This window comes from Eretmochelys imbricata, chromosome 5, assembly GCF_965152235.1.
Source record: "Eretmochelys imbricata isolate rEreImb1 chromosome 5, rEreImb1.hap1, whole genome shotgun sequence".
Lineage (NCBI taxonomy): Eukaryota > Metazoa > Chordata > Testudines > Cheloniidae > Eretmochelys > Eretmochelys imbricata.
In genome coordinates, this window is record NC_135576.1 from 111,167,398 (window position 1) to 111,194,275 (window position 26,878).

A 26,878-nucleotide genomic window follows, 5' to 3' on the forward strand; every position below is an offset into this window, starting at 1 on the left:
TAGTAAGATTCAAAGTTATTTGCCTCAACGATGCCCTGCAGCAGCGAGTTCCACAGTCTAATTTTATATGAAGTGAAAAAGTAGTTCTTTTTTTTTTTCAATTTTAAATTGGCTACCTTTTCAGTTTCATTGAATGTCCCCTTATTCTTGTGTTGGGAAACAGGGAGAACAGAAGCTTCCAACCTGCCTTGTCTGTACTGCGACTTGCCATTTGATTAGTAGTTTTATCACCAAAAAATAAGACATCACAATATTAAAATCCATGAGCTATGGAGAAGGGATGACACAGTCTCTGGATCTCATTCTTGAGACTTAAGGTAAAGAGGGTAGGTAAGGCACACTGTATGCCAACAAAATGCCACAAAGTACTTAAATTGCAGTATGGTGGCACAAGGCAGCATCAGCAATGGAGACCTGATGAAGGGAGATTCCACACCCCCGGCACTGTGGGGATGATCTTCGTGCAGTATCTCTATAGGTTTTCTTGAGAGGGAGAGGAAGATTACGCTGACACATGGCAGCCCGGGGAACGTCCAGTGGGTCCCCACATTACATGCATCCACTGATCCAACATTCACAGGTATGGGAGAGCAGCAGGTCACATCTGCTGCTCCTTCCTATGCCTTGTTGTAGCAGCCCTGGCACTGCTTTCACACAGACCAAATTTGTATTAGCTACTAAATACCATGCTTATGGGAGCCCTAGAAAGACACAGATAGACCAGATAGAAAAGCCCTTATACACTGGCTTGGCTCCATTCCCCAGGATCTAGCCCTTATTTATTGCCTACTATAGAAACTGAAGCTATTTCAGCACCCAGCTGGAGTGAAAATAACATTATGTCCTTCAACTTTGTAACCAACAGAATACATGTATGTTGCAATCAAGGTAGAGAATATTCCCAGTGCATGTGTTGATGCAAGTGGATTTACACAGAAAAATAATTAGCTGGGAACTCTTTGTATATATCAAATCTGTTTTGAGTCCAACTTTCATTGGAAATATCTTACAATTGCAAAGAGCTGTCACATCAATTCTGTTAATCTAAATTCACCCAACCCTAATCCTATAAATACACAGGGAGCTCTGGAATTGTACTTCACATGTTAGCAAGGGTTGCCATAATATTAAAATTATTCTGCTGCTTCTGGTCTTGGCTGGAAGGTAAATGTGATCTCCTCTCACCCCCCCCCCCCGCAATCTTCCAGATTCTTCATGAATTTATAATAAGTAAGGAAGGAGGAGACAGCATGAAAGCTGAAACTCATGGGGCTGTAGGAATGATTTTAGGAGATAATAGGTTAATTGAAAATCCAGAGTATTTACTTAGAATTCCGAGCCATTATTGTTGCTGCTGTTTCCGGCAGAAGGATGGAACATGGGCTAGGCTGTGTGAATGTAAAGCAGAATGCTTAGTGGAATGTGAAATCCCATGGATACTGACCTGCTGAATCTGAGTTTAAGGGTCAAAATCCATTATCATCATTCTTTCTTCTAGGAAATCCTGTATAAACTGCTTAACAGGATGGAGGTTTTCTTGACATTAGATGGGTGATATATGTGTGGTAGGGAAAGAAAGTAAACATTAACATCTTCCTGCCAAGCTCTACTCAGCAATAAAAGTAATGGGGGTGAGAAAGGGAGGGAATCCACACGAGTGAGTCACAATCCTAGCATTGTTTAGCAGCTTCATGCTGGTCCAGTCACTTGTTTGAATTCATTTTTTCCCTTATTTAAATCCCTCCCTTCCTTCCTGAGGGTGACTTCTCCTTCATAATCTGTCCAAACCACAAATCCAGCTGCACCAGCCCCACTTGTTTTGCTGACTAAAATGGGCCTCTGAATTCAGCTGTCACTGGGGAGCAGTCCCACTCTTTTTTTCACTAGCTGTTACAAGTGGTGCAAGCTATCCATCGAGCCAGATTGGCAGATGCACATCACTCAGAGGGCTTGAAACTAGTGACGTAGTGGGTTGGATTTTTAGGGAAGCGGATCCAGTGGCTCTGCTAAGTTGGAAAGATCCTTGGTTCTACTCTAGCTTGATTCAGTCACTCAGTACAGTAACTATTGACAGACACCTTTTCTTTGTGGCATGAGAGAGGATAAGTGGCATACTTTTATGATGCCTGTATCCTGTGTAACATTTTTCCAGGACAGTGTCTAGGTGTGGATTTGTTCCACCAAATGCTATCTCTTCTTGATCGTGCAGATTATCAGTTAAGGAATTAAAATAACCCAACCGCGTGTAGACCTGTGATCCTCAAACTGCTGTGTGTATGGTGCACTCACGTGGTGCGCTGGCTGCTTTAAAAGGCAGTATCAGAACAAAAACCCATTATAACAACACTGATTAACATTATGAAGATGGTACACCAAGTACTTGCGAGTTTGAGATATGTTATGCTACATCGTGTTTAAGAACTGCTGCAATATATCCTTGGTTCTAAGGTCCATAGCATAGTCTACTATCACATTACTAACCTTGGTGCTCCAGCACTTTTTCCAAGCCTCAGTTCGGAATAACTGTTGAGGTCTATACTCCTGATTTGTGGATGCAATCATGGACTTAGCTGTCTCAGTAACGCCAATTGCCAGAGCACCTGCAAAAATGTAGGCCGAACTAATACTGGGCTAGAAATGCAGCCACATAAAGCTGGTGTATATTATTGATGTAAAGAATAATAATCACAAGGTGGGAGGGTGATGATGATGCTGATCTCTGAGGTGCCCTTGTATACCTTTACAATATGAGACTATACCTTGGATCATATACAATGAGTGTATTTGCATATTTGCCGCATGAAACAAATAGCATAAAAACCAAATGACAAGCTGAAGATAGACAGGTTTATCTGTAATATCTTAACACAGATCACCACAAATTGTAAGAATTCTTTTGTTGTAGTGTAAAGGAAACCTTATGTTTAGGAAGATATAAAGCATGTATCCTTCCAGTACAATGGAGATGGGTAGGGTTTTTTCTCTCTGTCCCAAGAGACTATCTACAGAACTTATTTAGTAGAGAATGAAAAAATTTCTTTAGAAATAAAATTTCTATAGTTTTTTTTAAAGCGACCTTTAGAATTCTAAGAACATAAGAAGTTCCGTATTAGGTCAGAGAGTTGCCCATGTGGTCCAGTACCCTCTTGCTGACAGAGGCTAGTAACGTGCTTCAAAGGAGGGTGCACACTTGCTGAACTGCCGTCAGGAAAGTCTCCTTCTTCCTCCCCCATCTAGTTAGAGGGGTGGCTTATTCCCTGAAGCATGAGGATTTATAGCCCTTCCATGACTCCTTATCATTTTAATATTTACTGTTCTAACTCTGGATATTTCTATTATTCGTTAGAAATGTTTAATTTTGTTTTGACTTCTGGTAAGCTCCTGGTGTGAATCATACCTTGTGGCAGTGAATTCCATAGGCCGAATTATGCTTTGCATGGACAAAGATTTCCTGGTCTCAGTTTTGAACGTGACACCTTCTTTAACATGGCTGTCATTCTCTGTTAAGCTCTGCTTTATTTTTCCTTTGTGTAGTTTCCAAAAACCCGGTATGGGACTTTTCCAAGAGGGTACGCTGGATGGTAGGGCCTTCTTTGATCAGGGACCTTCTTAATGGAGCTCCTACCCTGAGGATGACATCTGGAGTCCCTGAAGGTACATCTACACTGCAGTTAAACAGTGACTGGCTCAAATCAACTGACTTGGGCTCGTAGGGCTGCTGGGCTGTAAAATCGCAGTGTCGTTGTTTGGGCTCGGGCTGGAGCCTGAGCTCTGGGGCCCCATGAGAGGGGAGTCTACACCACAGTTTTACAGCCCCACAGTCCAAGCCCCACAACTCCAAGTCAGCTGACAAGCGCCAGCCGTGGATGTTTAATTGCAATGTAGTCATCAGTGGTTGTCTCCAGGGCTTTGTGGCTGGCTTTTCTATGTTGGTTGGCACCCTCTGAGACTCTTTTTAATCACTTAAGTCATCATCTCTGCCTTTGAATTTTATTTTCTTTTCTACATTTATGTTGGCTGGTTACATCTGGACTGGTCCCAGTTTTGTTCTAAGTCATATTTCACGGCATCCCAGTTACTGTATTTAGAGGTGGGTCCTTTTCGAAAGTAACACGTGCACACCCTAATTAAAATAAATAACTCTTCTAGTTATTATTCCCTCTGCTTCCTTTGTTACATAAAGTCACTTTTTAAATGTTCAGAGCAGAGTAGGAATGATTTTTTTAAAATAACTTTTTAAATGTATTCTTTATAATGTTCCCTCTGTTATCACTGGATTACAAATTCCATACAGTACATAGCAGAAATATTTATGGGGTAAAAGTGGCATTGTTATTAATAACATATGTATCCAAAAGTTTAGATAGTGTTCTAATAAAATGCATATGATCATTAAATAGGGTCATCATAACACTTGTGGAATCACTAAGCAGCTTGTACAGGCAAAGTTATTTGATTTGGGAGAATGATTCTCACTGACACCATCGTCCTAGAATAGAAACTGAGTGTGTGTGTGTGTGTGTGTGTGTGTGTGTGTGTACACATAATATTGTCCTGTGGTTACAGATCTAAAATCTGCAAGAAACTCTGATATCATTATTTGGTAGAATTCACTTGGTTAATTTGAACATCCTAGCATCATTTTTGTTTTGTTTGTTTTAATCGCTGTGGGCTAAACAAGGTTTCATAGTGATTGGGAGAACTTACATTGTTTTAATTTGATGGGGGAACATCCCCATTTTTCCATAGATGTTACAGGTTCCAACTAAGATAATGTCAAAAACCCCATTTTTAAATCATAGTTTTGAGTCAAAAGTCTGCAAACCCCTGTATATTTCTCATAATTTACGTGATCAGTTCCCAAATTATGATCTGTGGCATACTTGCTAATAGTCCTTGGGGAGATGGCTGGTCAAAGGGTGTTGGCTCTCCTAATTTTCAGCTGCTGTACCACATAAAATGTATGTAATAGTACATGAAATACTTTCCTAGTGTTACTTTTCCATGTAAGCAGTTGGTGTAGTTGCCACAGAGATGTTACATGATTGTGAATGAGAGGAGAGGAGGTCCATGTGATTGTGGATGGGAATAGAAGATGCTCCTGCAACTGCGAATGATAGGAGTGGTGTCCATAAAACAATCTGTCTACTGAGATGTAGCCCACACTATGAAAATGCTTGGGAATCCCTCATTTAGATCGTAAATATGCCTGGGTTCACCTGAAGAGTTTCTGCATGTTCATAATCCTTTCAACAAACCTGTTCTGATTTTTGAACAAAAAAGGTGTGAAACGAGCCAAATTTTTTGTGTGGTTTAGAGTTTCATTGTAAATATTTTGCACAACTGTTTTATCTACAGGCAAGAAGTTATACTGTCATTCTTACACATCTAATCTGTTTGTCTCTGTAGGAGCTTTAAAGAAAGCAAGCATTATAGTACAGTCATGTAGTTCAGATCCAGATTCAAAATTAAGAACATAAGAATGGCCATACTGGGTCAGACCAAAGGTCCATCCAGCCCAGTATCCTGTCAGCCGACAGTGGCCAATGCTAGGTGCCCCACAGGGAGTGAACCTAACAGGTAACGATCTAGTGATCTCTCTCCTGCGATCCATCTCCATCCTCTGACAAACAGAGGCTAGGGACAGCATTCCTTACCCATCCTGGCTAATAGCCATTAATGGACTTAACCTCCATGAATTTATCCAGTTCTCTTTTAAACCCTTTTATAGTCCTAGCCTTCACAACCTCCTCAGGCAAGGAGTTCCACAGTTTGACTGTGTGCTGAGTGAAGAACAACTTCCTTTTATTTGTTTTAAACCTGCTACCCGTTAATTTCATTTGGTGGCCCTATTTCTTATATTATGGGAACAAGTAAATAACTTTTCTTTATTCACTTTCTCGACACCACTCATGATTTTATATACCTCTATCATATCCCCCCTTAATTTCCTGTTTTCCAAGCTGAAAAGTCCTAGCCTCTTTCATCTCTACTCATATGGGACCTGTTCCAAACCACTAATCATTTTAGTTGCCCTTTCCTGAATCTTTTCTAATGCCAGTGTATCTTTTTTGAGATGAGGGGACCACATCTGTACGCAGTATTCAAGATGTGGGTGTACCATGGATGTATATAAGGGCAATAAGATATTCTCCGTCTTATTCTCTCTCCCTTTTTTAATGATTCCTAACATCCCGTTTGCTTTTCTGACTGCCGCTGCACACTGCATGGATGTCTTTAGAGAACTGTCCACGATGACTCCAAGATCTTTCTCCTGATTAGTTGTAGCTAAATTAACCCCCATCATATTGTATGTATAGGTGGGGTTATTTTTTTCCAATGTGCATTACTTTACATTTATCCACATTAAATTTCATTTGCCATTTTGTTGCCCAATCACTTGGTTTTGTGAGATCTTTTTGAAGTTCTTCACAGTCTGCTTTGGTCTTAACTATCTTGAGCAGTTTAGTATCATCTGCAAACTTAGCCACCTCGCTGTTTACCCCTTTCTCCAGATCATTTATGAATAGGTTGAATAGGTTTGGCCCTAGGACTGACCCTTGGGGGAACACCACCAGTTATCCCTCTCCATTCTGAAAATTTACCGTTTATTCCTACCCTTTGTTCCCTGTCTTTTAACCAGTTCTCAATCCATGAAAGGATCTTCCCTCTAATCCCATGACAACTTAATTTACGTAAGAGCCTTTGGTGAGGGACCTTGTCAAAGGCTTTCTGGAAATCTAAGTACACTATGTCCACTGGATCCCCCTTGTCCACATGTTTGTTGAACCCCTCAAAGAACTCTAATAGAGTAGTAAGACATGGTATCCCTTTACAGAAACCATGTTGACTTTTGCGCAACAATTTGTTCTTTTATGTGTCTGACAATTTTATTCTTTACTGTTGTTTCAACTAATTTGCCCCTTACTGACTTAGACTTACCAGTCTGTAATTGCCAGGATCACCTCTAGAGCCCTTTTTAAATATTGGCGTTACATTAGCTATCTTCCAGTCATTGGGTACAGTAGCTGATTTAAAGGACAGGTTACAAACTATAGTTAATAGTTCTGCACTTTCACATTTAAGTTCCTTCACAACTCTTGGGTGAATGCCATCTGGTCCTGGTGGCTTGTTACTGTTAAGTTTCTCAATTCCAAAACCTCCTCTAGTGACACTTCAATCTGTGACAATTCCTCAGATTTGTCACCTACAAAAGACTGCTCAGGTTTGGGACTCTCCCTAACATCCTCAGCCGTGAAAACTGAAGCAAAGAATTCACTTAGTTTCTCCACGATGGTTTTATCATCTTTAAGTGCTCCTTTTGTATCTCGATCGTCCAGGGGCCCCACTGGTTGTTTAGCAGGCTTCCTGCTTCTGATGTACTTAAAAAACATTTTGTTATTACCTTTTGAGTTTTTGGCTAGCTGTTTTTCAAACTCATTTTTTGCTTTTATTACATTTTTGCATTTAATTTGGCAGTGTTTATGCTCCTTTTTATTTACCTCACTAGGATTTGACTTCCACTTTTTAAAAGATGCCTTTTTATCTCTCACTGCTTCTTTTACATGGTTGTTAAGCCACAGTGGCTCTTTTTTTAGTTCTCTTACTGTGTTTTTTTTAATTTGGGGTATACATTTAAGTTGAACCTCTATTATGGTGTCTTTGAAAAGTGTCCATGCAGCTTGCAGGGATTTCACTCTAGTCACTGTACCTGTTAATTGCTGTTTAACTAACCTCCTCATTTTTGCATAGTTTCCCTTTCTGAAGTTAAATGCCACAGTGTTGGGCTGTTGAGGTGTTCTTCCCACCACAGGAATCTTAAATGTTGTTATATTATGGTCAGTATTTCCAAACGGTCCTGTCATATTTACTTCTTGGACCAGATCCTGCGCTCCACTCAGGACTAGATCGAGGGTTGCCCCTCCCCTGGTGGGTTCCTGTACCAGCTGCTCCAATAAGCAGTCATTTAAAGTACCAAGAAATTTGTCTGCATTTCGTCCTGAGGTGACATATACCCAGTCAGTATGGGGATATTTGAAATCCCCCACTATTACTGAGGTTTTTTATTTTGATAGCCTCTCTAATCTCCCTTAGCATTTCATCGTCACTATCACTGTCCTGGTCCGGTGGTTGATAATAGATGACTACTGTTATATTCTTATTAGAGCATGGAATTACTATCCATAAAGAGTCTATGGAATGTGTGGATTCATTTGAGATTTTTATTTCATTTGATTCTACATTTTCTTTCACATATAGTGCCACTCCCCATATCCCCCCGCACGACCTGTTCTGTCCTTCTCATATATTTTGTACCCTGGAATAATTGTGTCCGATTGATTGTCATCACTCCACCAGGTTTCTGTGATGCCTATTATATCAATATCCTCCTTTAACACAAGGCACTCTAGTTCACCCATCTTATTATTTAGACTTCTAGCATTTGTGTACAAGCACTTTAAAAACTTGTCACTGTTTATTTGTCTGCCGTTTTCTGATGTGTCAGATTCTTTATGTGAATGTTTCTCATCTGATCTGGCCCATACTTTATTCTCTTCCATCCCCTCCTCCTGACTAAAACCTAGAGAATCTCTATCAATAGACTCTCCTCTAAGAGAAGTCTCTGTCCGATCCACGTGTGCCTCTGCAGCAATCGGCTTTCCCCATCTCTTAGTTTAAAAACTGCTCTGCAACCTTTTTAATGTGAAGTGCCAGCAGCCTGGATCCACTCTGGTTTAGGTGGAGCCCATCCTTCCTGTATAGGGTCCCCCATCCCAAAAGTTTCCCCAGTTCCTAATAAATCTAAACCCCTCCTCTCTACACCATTGTCTCATCTACACATTGAGACTCTGAAGCTCTGCCTGCCTACCTGGCCCTGCGCATGGAACTGGAAGCATTTCTGAGAATGCCACCATAGAGGTCCTGGATTTCAGTCTCTTTCCTAGCAGCCTAAATTTGGTCTCCAGGACGTCTCTCCTACCCTTCCCTATGTCATTGGTACCTACATGTACCACAACCACCGGTTCCTCCCCAGCACTACAAATAAGTCTATCTAGATGCCTCGAGAGATCTGCAACCTTCACACCAGGCAGGCAAGTCACCATACGGTTCTCCTGGTCATCACAAATCCAGCTATCTATGTTTCTAATGATTAAATCTCCCATTACTAACACCTGCATTTTCCTAATGGCTGGAGTTCCCTCCCCCAGAGAGGTAACCTCAGTGAGAGAGGATACCCCAACATCATCTGGAAGGAGGATCCCAACTATAGGAAGGTTTCCCTCTGTTCCTGTTGACTGCTCTCCTTCTCTGGGCCTTTCATCCTCCTCAACAGCTCAGGGGCTGTCTGACCAGAGGTGGGACAAATCTACAGTGTCCTGGAAAGCCTCCTCAACATACCCTGCTGCCTCCCTTAGCTCCTCCAGTTCCGCCACCCGGCCTCCAAAGCCCGTACACGGTGGTCTCTGAGGGCCAGGAGCTCCTTGTACCAAATGCACACATACGCCACCTGCCCACAGGGCAGGTAATCATACATGCTTCACTAAGTGCAATAAACAGGATAGCTCCCACTCTGCTGCTGGGCTTCTGCCTGCATTTTCTCCTACAGTTACCTAGGTTAATGATAGGGTTTTTGTTTAAATCAAGAAATTTTGATTATAGTTTAGTGTAAAGGTTTGAAAGAAGTGTACCTCACCCCTTCCCACTCCCCTTCCAGACTCCCTCTCGAAACTCCCTGTTAGCAGCCCCTGGTCACTTGCTCACTGCTTTATAAAGCCCTGGCCTCCTTGATAGCCCCACCCCCTGACTAAGGCCCAGCCAATGAACAAAGGCTTCTAGATTTCAAACCTTGTTTAGAAGCTCAAAGCTTCCAACTGCCGGCCACAGCACACGATCCTTCAAACAAACAAACACAGACAGACAGCCAAACACAAGCTCAGCACACAGCACGTAACCCCCAAACACAAACACACACTACAGACAGCCACTTACCCCAAGGGTCCTGCTCCTCCTTCACCTGGAGAACTCCCTCTCGAAACTCCCTGTTAGCGGCCCCTGTGTTTTAGAGTCTAGGATTTAGTTTGGTCCATTGGGACCAGCCACAAAATTTGGATCTAGATCGGAGATTTTACTGAGGTCAGGCATGGTCAGATCTGGGATTTTATTATTCTGAGTCCCAAAGATGTTCTAGATGCTTTTGGCTCAGACCCATCTCTGTGCTACAGTAGGCCAGGTTATATTCATTTAGGTTTCCAAGAGTAACCTCTAGTACTGTACTTGCTTTCCATTGGAGTGATGGAGAAAGCTGTGATTGTTTTTTTACTGAAAAACATTTATTTTAGTTCTAACCCTTTCATTCTCTGCCTCTCTTGGCTAGTGAGCAACTGCAAAAATATTTGCAAATGTAATGAGCTTTGTGTGTATATACACTATGCACTGTATGTGTATTTTACTGATAAGTCTAAAGCTAAAGGCATTGTTTTAAACTATTCTCAGTGAAAGCAAAGATACTGTAGTGACGAACGAACCAGAGAGAGACTAAATATATGAAAATAAACAGAAGTCTAAAAGCAATCTGGCCAATTGTGGACACTTTTTTTTTTCCTTTTTAGCCATCTGTATTAGTCTCTAACTTTCTCCCAAGTTTTATTGTTGGCAATTTAGTTAGGCAGACTAGAGATGTCTTACTGAAGATAATTACTATAGTCTAACATTCACTGTTCAGATAGCTAGTAAGACAGCAAAGGGAGTTGTTGAAAGTAGAAACTGGCACATATGGGGGGGGGAAAAAGCAAAACACTATGGTCTAGAGCATTATGGGACCAAACCCCACATCCGGACACGAGTGTGGTGTATATATTAGAATTTGAACTAGGATCCAAATTTTACAACTAACCTTTATTTTAGTAATGGGCCAAATGAAACTCTGGGATCTCAACCCTCCTTGCCCGCAAATATCAGGGTGTTTGAAATATGGATCCAAATTGCGTCCCCAACCCATCCCTGATTTTGACACTTCAAAGAGATAGCAACATCCACTGTGCTGACTGCCATGTCATTCGTTGTCTCCAGTAGGTTCTTTCTGCAACTGTTGCTGAAATCCGTGGGAGTCCTGGTGCAAATCTTCTCATGATTAGATTTTTAGGGTGAGATGTTCAAATGTACAGTGTTGGTCTAACTTTGCTCCTGTTGCAGTCCATAGTAAAACCCCCATTGAGTTCATTGGGAGTGGAATTAAACCTATGCTCAGTTTTGAAAATTCCACTCTGAGTTATAAAGTAGAGACAGGCAAGACCCAGACATGGCTTTGGTTTTGTGAAGTCCAGTAACTCATGTTAAGATTATAGAAAACCAAAACTAATGTGATTAGGGTCTCAGACCCATTTTTCTCAAAACCAAGGGTGTGATTTGGGTTTTGCCAGACCTCATTGATCAAGAATTTGGTTAGCCAAATTGTGATTCTGGCTGGTATTGACCAGGGTCTTTGTTTGTCTGAATTCTCAAAGCTCAAAGGGAAGTTAGATAAATGATTAGGGTTTTAACACATGTCTAGCATCTTCAGGTAATGCAGTTTATTTAAGCATTATCTTCATCACTTTCTTTTGGTTGAACAGAGTAAAGTAATAGCAATTTTAGTTCCCTTTCCTCTGCTCAGCAGCATTGCGTATGTGCTCCCATTTTCATATGCTGTTCCACTGGTGACTAAAATGTGTCTGCTTTTTAAGGGAAGATGCAGCGATCATGCCTATAATGTCGCCCTGAATTTGAGGGGTGTATATACCCCAGAATGTAATCAAGCTAGTTGCAACCATATTTGTGCACTCAGCCACTATAAAGTAATGAAATAAAACGCTACATAGTTAAGGGTTAATTTTAAAACAGGCCTTCAGAAGCAAGGCCATAACTACTGGCAGTTTTGCTAATCAGAATGGGAGAAGGGGGAAAAAGTAAATAACTAAAAATGAAAAAAAATGTAAATAAACAGCCTTACGTCTTAAATGTCTGATATTAAAAGTTAAGTTAAAAAAACTTGATAATTTTATAGGGGTCATTATAACCTATGTGTTTTGTAAAGTTATAAAAAGATTAAATAAAAAAGTATACTTTGAAACCGTCCTCTGGAGCTATCATGGGAAAGATGTTTTTCCTGACATTTTTACTCCCCAGCAAGGAGGCGTTTGGCCAGCACTGACCCGTTGTTAATTACTCAGTACCATCTCAGAATATAGGTAAATATCTGGGATGCTCTAAATCTATTATTATAGATTTGTGTCTGTGTGCACTTAAATCTAATAAACTGCAGTTTTAAGTAAAGCACGCTTACCTGCATAAATCTTATCAAATGGAATTGCTGTGTTCCCATTAATTTATTCCTGACACCACCTGGAGTAAAATAGTTAAGTTGCCCCTGCTGTGGGTTCTGAAAACCCTGCGTAACAATAAGATATTAAACTATTAAAGTTCACTAATTTTTATACCTGACTGTTGATCAGGCTCTCCACTGAGCAGAGTTGTCAAAAAAAATCAAATTTTGATAAAAGTTGCCTTCAGAATTCAAAAGATGAAAACTTTTGCAAACATTTTTTTTTCTTTTTCAATCAGTTCTACTAGTAGTTACATTCAAGTCAGTGGTTCTGTGACTGGTGGTCCTGTGAAGAGATGGTTGGTCAACATGGGGCTGGTTCTCCTCCATGGTGCCACTGAGGAGGATTTAAAAACAGCTAAAAATGAGCTAGCGGTATTACTTTTCCATAGAAACAATTGCTGTAGTTGCTGTAGGAATGCTCTGTGTTCGGGAGGGGTCGGGCATGACATAAGCCACAAGATTATTGCTAAAGTGTGGGCCCTACTGAAAAACTTTGAGAACCTCTGATCTAAGTCAGTCAGCTCCTATCTATGAAAGGACATACACCAGGGAAGAGAGATTTTCCTTGCATTAATATCAAATTTTAAAAAGACCCTCAGTGTCTGAAAAACAGATTGTTTACATGCGCAATTGAGATTTTCAAACACTCACAAGGTCTCAAGGTGTTTGCATACTCATTTTGGTTCAGGCCATTTAGTTAAAGTAATTTATTTCTTTTTACTCTGTATAACAATGTGTCCCTTGTTATAGTACAGAGTCTTATTTTGCATTCAGTGATATTGGGGTCAATCCAGAGTAATTCAGTAAACTTCAGTAGATTTACATCAGTGTAACACAGAGCAGAATTTGGCATGGAGTCGCCCTTTTAAACCCATATTTATTGCCCTCACACACAGGGCCAGTGTTTGTTTCATTTTAATTATGATTAATTAGTTACACCAGAAATGCTGATTCCCTAAAATTGAGATTGTCGGAAATGTTATTTATGCCCAGGTATTAATCTCTAATTATTTTAAGTCTCCTGCATTACTACTTCTAGGCTTGCTCTCACTTCTGGTCATTATCGTACTCCGCGTCCCACATGTGGGCCTTTGGCAACCTGAGACGTATGACTTGTGTTTTGATTTTCCTAGCCAGTTCGCTGACTGCAGTGAGTGAAGTTGGCATTTTGCCTTCTGGTTGTTTATTTTGTTACTGCTACAGAAAGTTATTCATAAGATGTATTTCTAAATTTGCCAGGGCATTTTGGCTTGTCTATCCCTGCCCACTTTTCTTGTCTTAAAATTAACTATTCCCATTACAAAAAGAAAAGGAGTACTTGTGGCACCTTAGAGACTAACCAATTTCTTTGAACATAAGCTTTCGTGAGCTACAGCTCACTTCATCGGATGTTGCATCCGATGAAGTGAACTGTAGTTCACAAAAGCTTATGCTCAAATAAATTTGTTAGTCTCTAAGGTGCCACAAGTACTCCTTTTCTTTTTGCAAATACAGACTAACACGGCTGTTACTCTGAAACCTATTCCCATTACATTTCTGATGTTTCATGGGACAAGGTGTGGGAGTCTAGCAGAAGCGTTAGTCTTCTAAAGTTAAAAGAGCTAAATTTTCTAAAATCTGCAACGCTAAGTTGCATGTGAAAACCACAGGGCAGCTCAGTGGCAACATAACAATGGGAAATTGTAAATTCTTTGGACAGTTTCTCATTTTGAGCATGTTAATGGCATGTTTTGCACACACAATATAGGCACACCTCACCAGGTTATTTAAAAAAAAAAACAAATTTTTTGCCTTGATTTTCAGCGCTTGGGCCTGCCCCCTCACTATGTTTCATGACTAGGAAAAAGAATATAAGAGAAATGAGCCACTCGTTTTGTTTCCTTACTCCTTGCTGAGAGAAGTGGGACACAGCAAAGGAAATGAGCTTCTGCTGTCTTTCCATACCTCTTCCCCAGGGGAAAGACATGGCTATAACTTGAGTTCTCTTACCCAGGGGTATCATTCTTACTGATAGACCCTTTTTTGTTAGCACTATCTTGCGGTTTGGGGTCCCAGTTAGATACCACCTTGTTCTGAAGACTTGGAACAGGACAGAAGTTTCCTTTGCAGTCCTGCCTCGCACCAGCAAGGGCCACTGCCACTCTCAAGTGTGTTCTATAGGCTGCAGAAGCTGCCTGTTTTTCTAGTCCTCACTGGCTTCTGCTACCTTCTTGCCACGTGCCTCACTGCTACAATCATGTGGGATCCATAGCAGGGGAGAATGCTCTGGTAGCTGTCCTGGGTGGCAGGAGAGGTGAAAAAGGATCAGAGACACAGGAAGCAGCAAAGAATAGGGGATGAACACAAAACGGGGAAAGAGAAGAACTGTACATGGAAGAAGAGCGGGAAATCTGTGGGAGAGGGAAAAAGGAAAGTGAAGGTGTGGGAAGGGTGAGAGATGGGGAACTTCAGAAACGGCGAGAGGACATGATACCAGGGAACAGTTTAAACAAGGGAAGTCAGGGCCTCACTGTGGGGAAAGAGAGGGCTGAAGTGTTGCCCATATGTGGTGCAAAGGGCATGCCTAACATCTACCCCTCCAGGGGTAAGGAAGGAGGTAGCCTGCTCAAACTTCCCTGAAATTCCAGAGGACATAGGACCTTACCAGACATCTCCCTAGGCAACACGGGCAAGGGGTAAGGAAGGTGGGGGAAGGTGTATGTAAATAAACAATCTAAAAACAAAATCCATTTTCAGACCCCAGTGCTGGATATTCATATAAAAATAAAATTAATATTCCCATCACTGACTGGAGCTTAGTGGCCCAGACCCCCAGCATATGTGGCAATTTGTTTCTGGAAAAAAACATTTCAAATGTTGGCAACTCTGGGGGAAGGGACACTTCCATAGGCTCTGGTGTCATACCGTCTCAGCGAATCTTAGTGTCACCCTTGCTAGATACAAGGAAAAGGGGCCCGCTGCAGCACTGGAAGAAGGGCTGTTGTACTACATGACCCACTGAAAGGTTTCTAAATCCAGCTAAGCACAAGGAGCACCATATCCACCTCCATTGTGAACATTAGGGGACTTTGAACCAAGCCCCCATGCAGACAGGAATCTGTAGAGAAAAAGAAAAAGTGAGGTTTCTTTTTTTTGTGGGAAAATGTTCTAAGAAAATATGGTAAGAAAGCTTTGGCATTGTTTACTTTAAATAGGGGTGGATATTTTAACAAACTTGAAGTTGTTAGTATTCCTTTAAAAGTCTGCTTGTTCAAATCCAAGCAGCCTGGGTTTTTTCCTCCATATTTGCATATTAATACAACCTGCAAGTTGATTTGCATATCAAGCCACACCCTCCAACATGCCCCCTCCTTTGTAAAATCCACTACAACTTGTGCCTGATAGCTAGGGTGACCAGATGTCCTGATTTTATAGGGACAGTCCTGATTTTGGGGTCTTTTTCTTTTATAGTCTCCTATTAGCCACCACCCCGTCCTGCTTTTTACATTTGCTGTCTGGTTCCTACTGATAGCAGCCCCAGTTGTACAGATGCACACTTTGTGGATCATCATTGCTCTCAAACATGCCTTCTCAGAGAACAAAAGGGTATGATTAGAAATACTAGAATGTTCACCAAGTTTCAGGAGAGAGCTGCAGTTACCCATAATAAATCCTATTTTGATGGAAGTAAGGGTCTGATCTTGCACCACAGCGGTTAATAATGCTTTTACCATCCATGGGAGCAGGATTAGACCACAACTCTGCATTTAGCTCTTCCTGGCGATAAGGTGTTTTTGCAGCACATACAGTTCTTTTGGACACTTTTCTGAAAAAATACAATGATTTGGAGGTCTCAAAGACTTCAGAGGAATGTACAACCTCTTTCAACATCCATCAACAGAGGGCAGCCTTCTGCTGCATGTATTGTCTTAGATAGTCAGGTCTGGCCAAGGAGCGCACAGTGCAGTTCAAGAGGAGAGGTGTAACAGTAGCCTTTGCACTTTCCGGATATGGGGCTAGACTCTGTGTAATATTTATGCTAATAGTCATTGGAGCATAAGGATTTCTCAGCCACACCTCTTTGTCAGCAGGGGCTAAGGGAATGGCAGGAGAGTCAAGACACTGCTACATAGGTTCTGTGCCACCAGAGGTTTCCTCCTAGTCTAGGAGGATGCTTCCAATCCCACCATGCCAGCTTTCAAGCAGTTTTGGGTTTGGGTGTACTGCAGAGCAGCCACAGTGCAGCACAGAATCTAGACAGGGTGAAAACCAGTTGAGGAAATGATATAAATGTTAGTGTTGTGCAAACAGTTTCTATCAAACTAAATTAAATACTCATGGTGCCCTATTTTAAATGCTGAGATATTCCGAGACACAACTTCGTGTTTAAAGTACAGAGGTTACTAGCATTGTCTTTTTCAGGTTTGAGGTTCCCTAAGCCCACACCATTTTGAATAAAATTTTAATGAATACAGAGGTCTCTCTCATTTTTAAGATTATCTGGTACTTTGTCTTGTATAGCTCAGTAATCTTAGCAGCCTTGCAAAGGTGCCAGGAAAAAGTACCAGCCCAGACAAAAATCTACCTGCCTGCTCTTGATCATGATGAGTGGTGATAATGAAGAAAGGTGCTGTAGTCACACAGAAGAAAAATTACATACGCTGGGCAAGTGGATAATTAGGATTTTGCAAGACCGACTCCTAGTTTTCCTGAGTCATAGTGGCTCTAGTTCCATGCAGATCTGCACACTTGTTCAGAACAAGCACAGCTGCCAGCCAAAGGAGTGAAAGTGGAAGGAAAAAATGGCTGGGGGTGGGGCAGTTGGCTAATCAAAGTACAGTACTTTGTTTTTTCACCAAATACAGGGAATGAATATGAGTGTTATTCTTGATTTTTAGATCAGACAATACGAAAAAATAGAGATCCAACCTTGGGAAGGCTTCTGTCAAAGAAGTTTACATTTCCATGGTTGTTCATCAGTTCTGAGGTTTATAAATTATAGTAATTGAAGCTGCAATAACAGCAGGTCTGTGTGAGGTAGAGATTTTTGATGGTTTGCATGGCATTAATGAATGAGGTATGTATCAGGCCTGCCAAATGAGTTGCTCTGATATGATTGATGAGAGTTTTTGCTGCAAAGCCTGCACTGAGTTTGCCTATACGCTGCCTTATATGCTCGTCATTTATGCTTTCAGAAAGGGGTGTGACTGGAGTAGGAAAAAAAAGTGACTTTACACGGAGCAAAAGTTCTAAAATCTGCCTTGTAAACCAAGTAAGGGAGTCTTCTGACTCATTCTTCCCTCACTTTTATTGATAGTGCAGTTTAACTAGTATACGGCCCTATACTAGAAAAAAAAATTACCAGTATAGCTAGGTCAGTTAGAGTTGTGGTTTTTTACTAATATATCAGAATGAGCGCTAGTGTGGACACAGATCTGCCAGTAGAAAGATATTCCCATATGGCTTATTTTGCTTCCCAAACCAGAATAAGCTAAACCTGTATAAGTACTTTTATACTAATACACTGTACTCAGACCTGGCAAGTTGTACTGCTTTAAATATACTGTTATATAAATTAAATGTATATTTAAAGTAGGATAGCTTTTTATGTGTAGACAAGCCCTACGAGGAGAACTAGGTCCTTAATTTGTATATCGAAATGGTCAGACTTTTCTCTGAATTAATTTTCTTGCACCATGAAAGCATTGCACCAGCAGTGCTACGGTTATGGTTCACACGGCGTTTTCCTACATATTAATTACTTGAGAACTTATTACCTTTGGGCTGAAATTTCTCACGCTCATTCTCATCCCAGAAGACTGAATGGGTATTTTTTCTCCATTCCTTAGCACCTGGTGCAGTTATTTATACAGTGTAAAGCTCCCATTCTGATCTGGTAGCATTTTGTACTCACTTAAGTGTACATGGCTACACATAGTGCAAAGCAGCAGAGCATTAAGCCTTGTGAGTTTTCTGGTTTGTTTGAGTAGGTTGAAGAAAACCTATATGGTGACTTTAGAGTTAACTCAGAATGGAAAAAGTTTTTCAATCATTTAATAATTTAAAAAAAAACCTCAAAATCAGGCAGATACTGTCCTGGCACTTGGATAATTCAAAAATGGTTTGGGTTTAAAACTTTTGACTTGGCAGGCATGTAATCCTCAAGGAATGCATGCTTTGCTCAATCTGAGAAATTAAAAATGAAGGGAATTCCGTTCTGGTGTAGATGAAGAACAATGTAAGGGCCAAGTTCTCCATTCTGTTTTTCACTGAGAACCTCTGCTGAATATTCTGAATAGAGCTCCGTGAAATTTTTCAACCCAAACGTTTTTTTGGGCAAAAATGCAGATTCAACATAATTGAACTATTTTGCAAATTTGTGTCTGTTTCACTCAGTTGTTTTGGTCAGAAAATACCTTTTACAAATTCTCCCAATATCAAAATGCTTTGTTTCAACATTTTCTTAAACAAAACATAATGACTTTGCTGGTTTCAAATGATTTTTGTTTCAAAATGTCCTTTAAGTTTATTTTAAAAATTCAAAACATTTGAAAATCAGGGGAAAAATCAAAGTGAAACATTTTGATTTTGTTGAAATTAAATATTTTGATTTTTCCAGAACCCAAAAAATCCCTTATTTTCAGAGCTCCAATTCTGAACTCCTGCAGCCTATGGAACTCCCCTTGAGGTCAGTGAGCTGGGATGTGTGTTCTGGAGCCACACTTCTGAAAAGACATCCGGATCTGGAGTTGTCTTCTGCACACACACACAAGGCCCTGCTAGTGTGGTTCTGCTGTGTGGGAGGAAAAAGAAAGATTTAGCAAAGTCCATATAAGGGGTGCGGAGTCCCTAAGCTCCATAGGGCCCAGTGGCTCTGCAGCACAGATTTGGGAGTAGAGTGGGGCTGGGGGATCTGTTTTTACACAGTGATCCTCTTGCCCTCCCAGGTAAGATGTGAGGCAAGCACTGAGGAGGTTGTACGGTTCTACTGCTGCCCTGTGGCTTAGTGAAAGGATTCCTTTCCTCCTAGCCCATGAGGAATACCCCCTCATGCAGTCTGGCTGCCAGGGCTATGCGTCAGTGTTAGGATTTGGGCTGAAGTGGGGCTGAAGTATAGTTATGCAGCCAGATACACGCTGCTGCAAGGACATTTATGCATTTTTGGGAGGTGTGAAAAATTACTGATGAAATTCAGGGATAGGCTTCAAGCTCAGTTTCTGATGCTGCATTTCTTTACTTTGTTTACGTAGTTGATGCACTTCTTCAGGAAACCCACTCTACATCAGGAGAGAGTTTTTTAGGGAAGGAATGGGGAAAAGAAACTAATGCTAGGAATATCAATGCTAGGAGTAACAAATAAGCAATTGCATTCAAGAAACAGTTATGCCTCAGTTTCCCCATCTATCAAATAGGCATTATGATCCTTGCTCTCTTTTGTAAAAAGTGCTTTGAGATCTATGGATGAAAAGTTGCAATATACAGTAAACACTAAGTATTGTTGTGGTATTAAGTTATTAATGCGTGGGGGTATTTTTCTTTTTGGACACAGGAGCTGTGAAGGGCGAAATATTAGATACAGAACATGCAGCAATGTGGTAAGTGAACCTTACTTATGATGGTAATACTAATAAAATGTATTTGTAATTAATATAATTATGTAAAATAAGTAAATAATAAAAATTGGATGGTAGCACTAATAATGTAATTATTTAAATAATATGGGTGCCTTGGGAATACTGTTATGTACCTTGCCATTTCTAGAGCTAATTTGGAGGGTATGGAGCAGGCGTGGTAGAACCATGCTACTAGCATTGTTCCAGCCATGATTATTTACTTCCTTTATAAACTGGACCAAACCCATAAAGCATGGAGAAGTGGATTCACTGTTCTGTATAGCTAGTTCAGTGCAGGCAAGGGCCTGGTCCTGTTCTAGTCCTTACTTTGGTAAAACTCTTACTGACCTCAGTAGGAGATTTGTCTGGCTGCAGGACTGAGCTCTACAGGACTGATTTCCACAGAGAATGGGAGGAAGGTGGTGGCTGAAGAGAAATATGTGTCTGTGTGTCTCTCTCTCATTCTTCTGTTCCTCCCTAGGGTTGAAATCTGTTTTGAACATTTTATTAGGATGTTTTGCGATGGTCCCTTGCATTCACCTATTAAATTTTGCCATTGTCTGCCATTCTAAAGGTTTTCAGCTATACCTGGTGGTGAAATGCAGTTTTCAATACAATAAAATAAGCATCTCTAACTTCTCTTCTCGGCAGAACAAAGAGCTGTTTACACTGGTGGACTATAATGTGGAAAGTCTTGTATTATGCTAAAAATTGTAAAAATTCCCAGATTACATGGGTCAGCAAGAATTTCACTGGTAAAAATCTAAATTAAAGCCAGTCATGCATTCGGTCAAATTTTCACACCTCACAGGGCCAGATGGAGAGGCCTCTCAATGGGAGCTATGTCTCAGAAACAGCAGGGTAAAAAACTGAGTAAATTACTCTGGATTTGGCTCATGTTTTTCACAGAGCACAATTCAAAGAATTGGTCATTTCTGCACAGCTCTAGCATCACCATGCAGAGAGAATTATTGTCCCTTTGACTTTCACTTCTGCTTCAGTCAAAAATTGTGCTACTCCGGGGGGTTTTCTTTGGGTCACTGAAATCTTCCTTCAGTCTAGACATGTGCTGCACTAACTGACAACAACTTGAGTCCTCAGTAAATAAGCCTGCCTGCTGCTTCATGGGCTGTTTTCCAACTGTGAGGCACTTACACTACACCAGGACTGAGGAGAGCAGGAAGGTTAATTTGTGTCAGTCAAGCCACATAGCTGTAGCTCCACGGAATATGACATGGAACAAAGGGAAGAGACACTGTCGAGGCTGATAGGCCTAAAATTAGACCCACCGGCTTTAGTTTGGTTTTGAAGTGCATGCATATGGTGTCAGCCCTCCTCCCTGCCTGGTTGGCTCCTGTAAGCAGAGAGAGAAGTGAAATGTACAAGGATCCTGCTCTGCATGGGTTTGCTGTTGCTGGATCACCCTTCTGAGAAGCTGTGATTTCATGTAGATTATAACCCTGTGTTTTGGAGTTGCTGAGCTGATTTTCCAAGACACAGGGGTTTTTGGTTTTTTTGTAAAGGTTATTTTTAGGTTAGGTTCAGTTTTGGGCCTGTGGACCTGGATGGTTTCTCTTTAGAATAAAAGCTCCTGTAGTTTTGCCTAGAAGAAATATCTTGACTTACCTAATACTTAACAATATTGGCTCCAAACTTCTGCTCACGTTAGTAATGTAAAATTCACTTGATTATCCAACATCAATTAGCCAAAACTTAAACTCCTGGTGTGAAATCCAGACCCTACTGAAGTCAATGAGAGTTTTGCTTTTGATTTTGGTAGGGCCTGGATCTCACCCCTACTGTGTGACTCTAACATGAACTTATTCTGAAGAAGGTGCAATGCTGAATGTTGCTCCATTGTTCACTTATTGTCAATAAACAGATAGTGCAAGCACTGCAAAAACCTATTTGAAATAAACCTAATTAGACCTTCTAGATTCAGACCTTAGTGTACTCAGACCTCCACTGTGCATGCTTTTGGTCATCTGGATGGTCCTAGCATCTGACTGGAATACTTAGCATACTTGATTAACAAGAAACAGTTTCCAGATAGAAAAGGAGTCCTTGTGGCACCTTAGAGACTAACCAATTTATTTGAGCATAAGCTTTCGTGAGCTACAGCTCACTTCATCGGATGCATCTGATGAAGTGGGCTGTAGCTCACGAAAGCTTATGCTCAAATAAATTAGTTAGTCTCTAAGGTGCCACAAGTACTCCTTTTCTTTTAACAGGTTGAGATGTATTCCCTATGTAGCTCTGGTAGTAGGATATCCCTAATGTCTTTGAGAATAGTAAGAGTCATATGTTTCTTTTGACCTATGCCCTCTGTATTTGCATGCTCAATTATCATGAGTATACATGCAAATGCAATAACTGGTCCTGCAAATGGCTACTTACTTATGTATCCAGGTACAAGAATGTAGAGACACAGTTGGATGTGCATTTTTGCTCACAAATCTCAAGTATCCAGCTTCGAAACTTTGTTCCATAAAAACCTGGAAAACAGAGAAGGTACCATCCTGGATGAACATTCTGCCTCTAGCAAGGGTTTTCAAAATCCATAATGAATCTAGCCACTTCTTCATTCTTTTACATATGGAAAAATTCCTTTCTGATTATTGGAGGGATCAACTTATGCATGAGCTTCAATTACCACTACGTTAGCATGGATAACTTCTGCACTAGTGGTATAACTGGACATAAAATTAGCCAGTCTTTTTATTTGTAGTTATCTCTCAGAGCTCATGTGCCTTTGTTTATATGACTGTCCTCTCTTGGAGAAGGGCAGTTATAAATGCTAAAAGCAAACTCTTTATTTGAGGGGATGAAATTAGAGAACTGGAACTGTACTTCTTGGAGTTTGGCAATGAACACATTTTCACAGACATTATCATTTGTGGGATTTTTGCCACAGCTGTTTTTAATTCATCCTGAAATTAGATTACAGGGGGGAAATGTAGAACGGGAAAAGGGAGAGGAGAGGAAAGAGGATAGAGAAGTGCATCTATTTCTTCAGTGACCTGTATTATTCTTCTGAGAGCCCCAGTCACAGCTGGGGGCTGTGAGAGAGGTTGACACTGTTGTCTAGGAAGCTTTTGAGCAGTCCTGTAAAGGAACACATCTGATTTGGCACGCTTACCAGTTACACTGCCTTATGTCCATCAGAAACTGGAAATATTATGAATATGAAGCCACATGTGTAAATATTGAAAGTAGGAATGAAAGACTCTGAAGATGATTTGGGTTCTTAATTACTTTAGAAACATTTTTATATAAACACTAATATTGATTCCAAATATGATTCCAACCATTGTAGAAATTCGGGTGGGGTGGGGGAAGCCAGTTGGTTTTCTTTAGAAAATTATTCTGAATGCAATAAAAACATGTTTTGATAATTATACGTCTTATGGTATGAAAAAATAAACATTTTAAAAAGGGACTCTCACTCTAGGTGGAATTTCTGGAGCCGGATTCTTCTGCAATGCTGCATTGTGGGCAGATTATAGATGGATTTTTTTTCTTTTGAGCTGATGAGTTGTGCCTTTTCTTTCCTTCAGTCTATTTCTCAGCTACCGGATTCTCTCCTATTTATCATGTCAAGGCCATCATCCAACCTCCTGGTCACCCTTTCTGTCTGCCTCTCCGTCACCAAACTTTCACCCTGCTTTCTCTGTCTGACCCAAACATCTGATGTCCCCAACATTCAAACATTTTTGCACAGTTGAAATGTTCAGATTTGTCACAAATACTTTTCATTTTGATACACTGCTTCTTGGTTCTAGACAGAAACAGTGATGAGCACTTGAGCAGGTTTGACATTCCACCCTGTTCCACCTTCCCACGAGCATGCCAGTATGTTATAACACACTGAAGAATCTTTCCCGGCCATTCGAACACCACAAATAAGGCTCTTGTGGTGTTTTCCTCAAATGAAAACAAGCACATGCCAGAAATCTCACAAGAATGCCTATATTTGTAATACCTTTTAGATCAATTATACAGACCCAAGGTTGAACAATTATACAGACCCAAGGATGTTAGTTCAAACCAAACCACCAAACCTTCTGAGCATTGCCCATAACCACTTCCCCCTAAATCTCACCTTCTCTGCTTGGCTACAACACTACACGTACATTTTTTAACAGAGAGTAGTTAACCATTGGAACATGTTGTGGAGTCACCATCACTGATGATTTTTAAATCAAGATTGGATTTTATTAAAGGAATTATTTTGGGGAAGTTCTGTGGCCAGTTTAGGCAGCAGATTGGACTAGATAATCACAGTTATCCCTTCTGGCCTTGTAATCTGAGTCTATTTATTTGATTACACCACCTTCTGACTCTCATACAGACTTCCTCCCTTCCTGCTTCTTACCACCATGTGATCCTTTTGTGTGAACAAGCATCAACACCGCTCTCGTCTTTTTTTTTTTTAAAGGGGCAATGTTGTTACATAGTTACACTTCAAAATATCAGACCTGTAAGGGATGTGCAATGTTCTCAGACAGGTTGTACTGGCTTGCACTTGTGGGCAGCACTGTCCTTGCCGGAGGGAATGTCAGATCTGTTCAGGTGTTTAGCAGTGTGTAGTTTTTCCACTTTCCTGTGGCTGGCATATCAATAAAATCTTTTGTAACAAAACCACCTAGGTTGGGGCTTTGTTACAAACGTAGGCATTTTCCTTCACTTGGATGATTCTGTAAGGCACTTGACTAGGCTGCCAACATGCGCAAATTTGCTCATGTAAAGAAGGTAACCATAAGCCAACTTGAATCTCTTTATTAACACCAAGTTTACTTAAACTCCCAGAGTAGGAACTGAATTATGTTTTAAATGACAGTTCTCCTGCACTCAGACCACTTATTATGACTACATCCCTTATTGTGGAAGGAGTTTGGTTTGTGTTTTTCCTCTGGACATGTCCATTTTCAGAAGTTATTTTCATAGTAACTGCCTAAGAATTATTTCTTTGTTAGTGAACAAGTGCCATTAACTATGTTATTGTAATGATAGATGCTTTAAGGTCTGAATTTGTGTTTCCCTGTCATCTAGCAAAATAACTGTGATCCTGCACAACCATTGTTTTTTAAGGAAGGCTTTATCCTAAATAAATACATCAAGAAGATTGGCAGGGCAGACTAGGGGGACCACTGCAGGTGTTCTTCTCTGCCCCCTCTACACAAGTGGCATTTTAGGATTCTGATCAGACTATAATTGATCTGGATAATTTAATAGGATTCATTTTCAGTTTTTCTGGTAAGTCTTTCATTTCAAACCCTTGAATTTCCATTTTCTGTAGTATATTATTCTATCATACACCCTTCAGACCACAAAGTGTCCAGAGTGGCATATTGAAGATCGCTCTGCAGCTGGACAGAATATTGTTTCTCAACATAGCTGTGCTATTCAGCAAGAGCCCAAAGCAAATGCAGCTTGCAATCCACTGTTCTTCTTCAGCTAACATGAAATAACAAATGAGAGAGTCTACGATAGGTGATTTGATACAAATCTGTATCAAATCAGTGATTCTTTACTGCACATTTAATTACTCTATTTCAGTGAAGTATGAGAAAAGTGTCCCCAGATTCCCACCATCCCAACCCCTGAAACACACACACACACACCCCAGAGCAGTTCAGTTTGACAGCATGCTACCTACATTTATACCATAACTTACAGTTGTGAGCATTTTCGTAATAGGTAGAGGCAAACTCTTCTTAGAGAGTTATGCCCAAATTAATGTGTTAGTCTCTAAGGTGCCACAAGTTCTCCTCGTCCTTTTTGCTGATACAGACTAACACGGCTACCACTCTGAAACCTGAATTAAAGGTTGTGTCAGAGAATTGGATAGACAATTTTCTCAAGATCTTCATTAATTTTTTTGAATTTTTATGCGTGACTTTTTGGGTTTGACCTCAAGTAGTCAGCCACAAGCTCCTCATTGAGTATTAGAAGTTGAATGTTGTGCTGTACTATGTATCACGGGGGGAAAAAAACTCCCCTTAGACTTTGAAAAGCAGTCTTCATATATGATCTCAATGTTGTGATAATTTGGGAATTCTTAATCAACTTGTTCTTCAGGTGCTTCTGCTAGCAGAAAGACAAAGCCTCCCAATGTATGTGCTGTTGAGCTACTGTTGACTTTTGTGGGGTATCTGCAGTGCTGCTTACAAACCAAGTTACTGTACATCTGTAAAGTACATACTAATGTCCTGATCTCACTTGATAACAGAAGTGATTCATGTTTCTTTGGAAAACTGTTGAATTACCACTGTGTACAAATAAGCAGCACTGGAAATGAAATAAATTTAGAAGTCTACAAACAAAGTACTGCCCCCCTGGAAAACATTTTTTTACCCATATTTAGAAACACTTTGATAATCTGTTCTTGTCCCTCTGAAACAGCAGTAGATCAAAGTGCACTATGGAACTTTTAGCACATGGCAGCATGGTCCACATGGATATTTAGGGTATGTCTACACTGAATTTTAAAACCTACTGCAGTGAGTCTCAGAGCCTGGGTCTACAGGCTTGGACTCGCACTACGATGCTAAAAACAGTTGTGTCAGTGTTGTGGCTCGGGCTGAAGCATGGGATCCAAAGCTTCCCCCGCTTCCGGCTGCACAGCCTGAGCCCAGATGTCTATACTGCTGTTCCTAGTGCTGTAGACCCAGGCTCTGATACTCATTGCCATAGGTTTTAAAATGCGGTGTATACAGTGTAAGAGCATAGATTTTACACCCCAGCTTGCCGTGCACTAGGTCTCTATATAGATAAACTCCAAATGCTTAGTGCACAATATAGTACTATCCCAGCTACAAAACTCATATCACAAGTCAAAACCTTTCTACTGAAAATGTTTGTTTTTTGGAAAAACTGTTTCATCCAGTTCAAACTTTTTCACAAAACCTGTTCAGTTTCG

General features: G+C 40.6%; 1 protein-coding gene across 1 annotated transcript in view; it reads left to right on the forward strand.

Moving 5' to 3' along the window:
* Positions 1–26,878, forward strand: part of ADAMTSL1 (ADAMTS like 1) — a 689,739-nt gene that overhangs the window by 452,680 nt on the left and 210,181 nt on the right. The window contains exon 6 of the mRNA XM_077816448.1: positions 19,893–19,938. Coding sequence (XP_077672574.1) covers positions 19,893–19,938 — 46 coding nt within the window. The remainder of the gene's footprint in view (positions 1–19,892; positions 19,939–26,878) is intronic.